Genomic DNA, 6,957 nt, shown 5'->3' on the forward strand with positions numbered 1-6,957 from the left:
ACTTTCAAGAGGGAGCTATTATCTTCCAAAATCCTCACTAGGTCTGAAGTGAGGGAGCTGTTATCTCCCAAAATCCTCACTGGGTCTGAAGTCTGGAGTGCGTCCTCTTTGCTTCTCATGGCTGTTTCCAGACTATTCACTTCTGTTCCCTCCCTAAGGCCCCTACTGCCCCAGCTTTGAATTTAATGTCAACAGATTGTAACTCCACTCCTCCTCCTGATATTACCATGCACTGTTGCCGCATCCCATTTCTAGAGCATGTCTCATCTCTGAATATTTAAGCTACTGATTCACTCTCACTCTCTGTCATTCCTGCTTATTCATGGTGGTTTCTGTATCCATGGAGATGACTGTCTAACACTGTAGCCTCTAACTCATCAAGCTCCTCTCCACTAATGGTCTCATCTAACATCCTATGTTAGCCACTTAATCCATGGTCCAATTTCCTTCTAGTCACTGCTCCATTTCTCTGCTTCCCTTCTTAGCACAACTCTTAGAAATAATTCTCTACACTCATTATCTACACATTCTCTCTTCCCATTCTCTTGAATCCACTTCATGTTTATTCCCACAGTCCATGCAAGCTGGTCTTGTTGGGGCATGACAGTCTTTTGATGAGTCAACTTGGTTAGGCAAAGATAGTACATAACACAGTAATTTAAGTGTTCCTGTGAAGATGTTTTGTAGATATGACTGAAGTCCAGAATCAGTTGTTTTTTTTGTTTGTTGTTTGTTTGTTTTTAAGCAAGGGAGACATTTTAGGTGATGATGGACCTCATCTAATAGTTGAAGGCTTTAAAGCTTCTCTAAAGAAAAAAATCTGCCTGTGGAAACAAGCTTCAGCCCATGCCTGTGAGTGACAGCCTGTTATTCCCGATAGCCTTTCAAATTCAGACTACCTAGCTAACCCCTACACTTGCAGAAGCCAATTCCTCACAACAAATCTAAGATATGTCTCCTTCTGCCTAACATATGTTTTCTTTTATTCTTTTTTCTTTTTTTTTTTTTTTTTTTTTGAGGATATACTGTAATTTATTGAGAGCCTCCCCTCCCCGCCTCGGCAGTCTCTAGGTCACTTTTTCCGCTTGTAGATCTTCTGTGCTAGCCTCAGGAAAATGGCTGGGAACAGGGGCGAAGAGTACTGCTCGATGAGACCCAGAAGGTGGCTGTAACTGTCTTTCTCATATTGCATAAACACGACCTGCAGATTCAGCTCCTCGTAGAGTGCATTCACCCAGGCCACCTTCTCAGCCTCTTTCTGCCCATAATTCTCATGCAGGATCTGGCACTGTTCTGGAGAGGCCCATTGTAGAAAATGTACCATCAGCCAGCTGCATTTGTTGTCATGGACCTCAGTGCCAATCTTGCCCGTCATACTGGAGTCCCCAAAGAGATCAAGGTAATCATCCTGGATCTGAAAGAGCTCTCCTATCTCCACCAGGATCTTCTTGGCATTGGCGTGTTCCTTCTCCCCGTCAATGCCTGCCATATATATAGCAGCAGCTATAGGAAGGTAGAAGGAGTAGAAAGCTGTCTTATACTTGACAATAGATTTGTACCTCTTTTTATTGAATCTGTCAAGATCCACGTTGCCCTGCAGGGCTGTAATGAGGTCCAGGGTCTGTCCAATCTCAGTCTGATAGGAAGTCTGCAGGAAGAGTTCCATCAGGTTCAGGTAATAGGGCTGCTCCCGGCAGTAGAGCTTCAGCAGTCGGTAGATACATGCTTCCAGGAGAAGAGCATCATTCACGGCATCCAAAACAATGCCTGGCTTATGATACCAGCAGATCTGCCCCCATTGGGTGAGGGATGCATCCATAATGTCGTCTGCCACCAGGAAGAAAGCTTGGAGCAGTTCCACACACCAGCCCACAGTCATGGCCCGCTGGAGACTATCAGCATCCTGCTTGCTTGGTTCCACCAGATCCTGGAAAGTTATCAGCACCGTCATACCCCGTTGGTACTTCCCTCCAATGACATGGTACTCCAGGACCTCCTTAAGCTGGGCAATAGCACCTCCTGTATCTGGGTGCCCCAGGTCATCCTCAGTCAGCACCTTGACAATCTGGGAGAAGTGCTGGATGAAATTATGCTTTTTTGGGTCATAAACATCCAATTTCTGGTCGCCATTCATTCTGAGGGAGGAATATAGTACTCTGTTCCAGGATGCTGTTCTAACATATATTTTCTTTCTGTTCTGTTTGAACCCCAACTGGTTGAACCCTAACGAACACATGAGGTTTTTCATGATTTCCAAGTTGCCAAATCCTATGGCAAATCCTCAGGTCTTACATAACCTATCAGCAGAATTTGACACAGTGATCGTGTCCTCATTCTTAAGCACTTTCAGAATACTGCACTCCCTGGTGACTCATGGATCACTAGCTGTTTCACAGTTCCCTTTGGTGGTTCCTCTTCACATGTCCTAAATCTTAAGTTGGAATGCCCAGTCCTCAAACCTCTTCTCTTCTCTTCTCTTCTCTTCTCTTCTCTTCTCTTCTCTTCTCTTCTCTTCTCTTCTCTTCTCTTCTCTTCTCTTCTCTTCCCACACTCAGTTGGTTATATTAGTCAGTCTTGTTTCTTTAAATGAAATGTATATGTTGATGATCTCAAAGGTTCACCACAAGTAAATCAACTACCTAGTCAACATCTCCACTGAAATATATAAAGGCATTTCAAGCTGGACATGTCAATGATAGTTAATTTTATATGTCTACTTGGCAAGGATATGGTGCCCAGATGTTTAGTCAAACACCAAATTAAATGTTGTGAAGGTATTTTTTATTTAGATGTGAGCAACATTTAAATCAGTAGATTTTGAATAAAGCAGATTACCCTTCATAATGTGGGTGGGCCTTATCCAATCACTTGAAGACCATCAGAGAACAAAGACTAAGTTTTTTTTTTGTTTTTTCCTGAGGAGGAAGGGATTCAGCCTCCTGACTGTCTTCAGTCTTGAGCTGCAGGATCAGCTCTTCCTTGGATCTCCAGCCTGCTGGCACACCCTGAAAATTTCGAGTTTGCCAGCATCCATATCATGTGAGCCAATTCCTTAAAATAAATCTCTCTCTCTCTCTCTCTCTCTCTCTCTCTCTATATATATATATATATATATATATATATATATATATATACATACACACACACACACTCTATTGGTTCTGTTTCTCTGGAGAACCCTAATACAATGTCCCAAACCCCAAAATCCTAATTTCTCCTCTGTCTCCTCCCCCTAAAACCCTGTTCCTCTCAACCTTCCCCATTACAATTAGCAGCAACTCCAGTTGTTCAGACCAAAAGTTTCTAAACCACCAGTGACTTCTCCAGTCCCCTCTACCCCACATCCAATTCATCAGCCAATGTTGCCATCTCTCTCTTTAAACCAGATTCATGACCTGACCATTTCTCATCATGTTTATTGCTATCTCTCTGGTCTATGCCACCATTACCTCTCATCTAGATAAACAAACAAACTAGTTAGTCCCCTGTTTCTGCCTTGGCCTTTCTTTATATGGTATCAAGAGTGATTCCATAGTATAGGTAAGACCATGTCACTCTCTCTTCAAAACTCTGAAGTAGCCATTTCATTCAGATGAAAAAGCCAAGCCCATAAGGATCTATATGATGTGTCCACTATTACCTCCACTATGGTCATCTTCACCCCCTTCACTTACCTCACATTCTGGACATTCTCCTGCCTCAGGCCTTTTGCTCTTGCTCCCTCTTCTGGAAATGCTCATCAAGAATTAAGTTTGGCTGTGATAGATGGAAAACCCAGCACAACTGTGGCTGAAAGGAGACAGCAGTGTATTTCAAAGGAAAGTCCAGGGGTCATGGCTCCAGGCCTGATAGGCTATTCCCTGGTCTCAGAGACTCAGGCTTCTCCACACGGAAAAGCCTTCATTTTCAATGACCCTTCACGGTCCAACTAACAGGAAAGAGCAAAATGCACAAGAAAAAGTGGGTCAAAGAGACAATTGTTGTCTTTTTTTTTTTTAGAGAGAGAGAGAGAGTGGAAGGGAGAGGAAGAGACAGAGAGAGAGAACCAACTCTCCATCAACTGAGCCAAACCAACCAGGGTGACAACTGTTGTCTTTTAAAAGTCAGCTAAAGCATCTATGGGACACTTCCCTGACATTCCATTGCCCAGAACATAATTGCATGATTACACCTTGCTTCAAAGAAGCCTGGGAAATGTAGTATTTCATCTGAGATGTCATGAACCTTGCTGAAATTCAGAAGTTCTATTCTTGAAGAAGATGGAGGGAAGGATATTGGGAGAAATGCCAGAAGTCTCTGTCTCAGTATCTATTAGAAAGACAAAGATGCCTAGTGTGGCTTGGATAGAGAGGCATGACATTATATTTGAGAGACTAAGTAGGGGTAGAAGACTATTTATAAAAATGGTTGCCAAAATTTCCTCCCATTCTTGTACATTTATGTCACTCCTTCAATCACAAGGCAGGTCCAGCCAGGTTGGTGTGGCTTGGTGGTTGAACATTGACCTATGAACCAGGAGGTCACAGTTGGATTCCTGGTCAGGACACATGCTTGGGTTTCAGATTTGATCCCCAGTAGAGGATGTGCAGGAGATAGTGGATCAATGATTCTTTATCATCATTGATGTTTCTCTCTCTCTCTCTCTCTCCCTCTCCCTTCCTCTCTGAAATCTATATCTATATCTATATCTATATATCTATATCTATATCTATATCTATATCTATATCTATATCTGATTATATATAAAGGTGAGAGAGAGCGAGAGAGAGAGAGAGAGAGAGAGAGAGAGAGAGAGAGAGAGAGGGAGGGAGAGAGAGAGAGAGAGAGGGAGAGAGAGAGAGAGAGAGAGAGAGAGAGAGAGAGAGAGAGAGAGGTTCCCTCTCTCTGAGTCTGGGCTGCCTTTGTGACTTGCTTTGACAACAGCAAGTCACAATTATTTATTCTGAAATAATGAATAAGTTTGACTTAAGCTTTAAGAATACTGGCAGCTTCCCTTGCTTTCCTCTTGAGATTCAGCTGCCAAGAAAATAAGCTTGAAATTAATCATTAAATGCCCAGAGAGAGGCTAGCTCAGCCAGTGTGGCTCAGTGGTGAGTATTGACCTATGAACCAAGAGGTCATGATTTGATTATCAGTCAGGGCACATGCCTGGGTTTCTAGCTTGATCCTCAATAGGGGGCATGCAGGAGGCAACCAATCTATTCTTCTTTCTCATCATTGATGTTTCTATCTCTCTCTCCCTCTCCCTTCCTCTCTGAAATCAATAAAGAGCGTACGTTTAAAACATGCCCAGAGACCAGGTAGAGAGGGGGAAGCCCAGGCAGCCATCCCAGTAGAGCTACCAGATATGTGAGTAAAGCCATGTTGGACATTTCAGCCCCATTTGGGTTGACATTAGCCTATACCAAACAGAGCGGCAAAACTGGTCAGCTGTTCTTCCGCTGAACATCATGAGAAATAATAAATTGCTGTTGCTATAAGCACTAAGTTTGGGGATTGTTTGTTATGCAACAATAGATAACTGAAATAGTAGGGGCCAGATCATGTGACGCTTCAGGAAAGGATTTTGGCTTTTATTTTGTTTAGAGGAAGCATTAGAGGATTTTAAGCAGATTAGTTACATGAAACAATTTATACTTCAAGAGAGTCACCGTGCTACCGTGTGGAGAAAGGGTCGTAGTGGTTCAAGAGTAAACGGAAATGAAAGCAAGAGCTTATTACAATTGTCAAAGTGAGACATGACAGTGGCCACAACCATGGGGATTATCCCAGCAGCGGTTTAGAAGTGGTTCCATTCCAGTAAGAGAGGAGCCTATAATACTTACTTATAGATTAGACCAGTGGTCGGCAAACTGTGGCTTGAGAGCTACATGCGGCTCTTTGGCCCCTTGAGTGTGGCTCTTCCACAAAATACCACATGCGGGCGCGCAAGTACAGTGCAATTGAAACTTCGTGGCCCATGCGCAGAAGTTGGTTTTCAGCTCTCAAAAGAAATTTCAATCGTTGTACTGTTGATATTTGGCTTTGTTGACTAATAAGTTTGCCGACCACTGGATTAGACCAAGGGGATGAGAGAAAAAGTAATGAAAGATTATTCTAGAATTTTAACCTGAGGCTGGAGAGATGGTAAATACCATTAGTAACTGAAATATGAAAGAGCAGGTAAAAACCCAGGAATTCTGTTTTGGATGACTTAAGTTTGCTGTACCTATTATATATCTCATGACAGTGTTAAGTGAAGGTTGGTGAGGAGGAATTGCTGGACATACAAATTTGTGAGTCTGATTATGAAGGATCCTTCTTGCTACTTCAAGACTGGGCAGCTGTGCCCTGCCCCTTAGTGCAGTGTCCACTTTCTCATAGAAATGCAAATTATTAGTGATCTCGAATATTGGAATTTCACCTTGAAAAATAAATTTAGAAAAGCATCTTGTCCTTGAAACAGTCCCGTGGCTTTCTTGGCACCTGGCACACACATGCACTGGACCTGGGATGATTAATGGGCAAGATTGTCCATGACCCACTTATGGGCTGTTTCTTCCATTATAAACTGTTTGAAACCTGGAAGGCTGCCTGGATTTCATTTCAACTGGAAACACTACCATAATTTTACTTTTTTAAGTCAACCAACCAACCAACCAACCAACCAAAAACAAAAAACCAAACCATAAAGAGATGCCACTCAGTCATATCTTGAGAGTTTTTGTTGTTATTAAAATACTAGAGGCCCGGTGCACGAGATTCGTGCACTCGGAGGGGGGGGGTCCCTCAGCCTGTGCGCCCTCTCGCAGTTGGGAAGCCCTCGGGGGATGCCCGACTGACAGCAGTGGGACTTCCTTAGTGCTGCTGCGGAGGCGGGAGAGGCTCCCGCCACCATCACTGTGCTGGCCAGCTGTGAGCCTGGCTTCTGGCTGAGTGGCGCTTCCCCTGTGGGGACGCACTGACCACCAGGGAGCA

General features: G+C 43.4%; 1 protein-coding gene across 1 annotated transcript; it reads right to left on the bottom strand.

Annotated features, from left to right (window-relative positions):
• Window positions 1-1,071: 1,071 nt before the first annotated feature.
• LOC103285669 (farnesyl pyrophosphate synthase-like) lies at window positions 1,072-2,164 on the bottom strand. Its single transcript, XM_054724128.1, has one exon. It carries the CDS (start codon window positions 2,132-2,134, stop codon window positions 1,073-1,075), a length of 1,062 nt encoding a protein of 353 aa, XP_054580103.1. The 5' UTR covers window positions 2,135-2,164; the 3' UTR covers window position 1,072.
• Between the last annotated feature and the right edge of the window lie 4,793 nt (window positions 2,165-6,957).

This window comes from Eptesicus fuscus, chromosome 12 (assembly GCF_027574615.1).
Source record: "Eptesicus fuscus isolate TK198812 chromosome 12, DD_ASM_mEF_20220401, whole genome shotgun sequence".
In the NCBI taxonomy this organism is placed as follows: domain Eukaryota; kingdom Metazoa; phylum Chordata; class Mammalia; order Chiroptera; family Vespertilionidae; genus Eptesicus; species Eptesicus fuscus.

Bases quoted from the DNA above. Each gene is read 5' to 3' on its own strand.
- LOC103285669 (XM_054724128.1), bottom strand. From the start codon at position 2,134: ATGAATGGCGACCAGAAATTGGATGTTTATGACCCAAAAAAGCATAAT.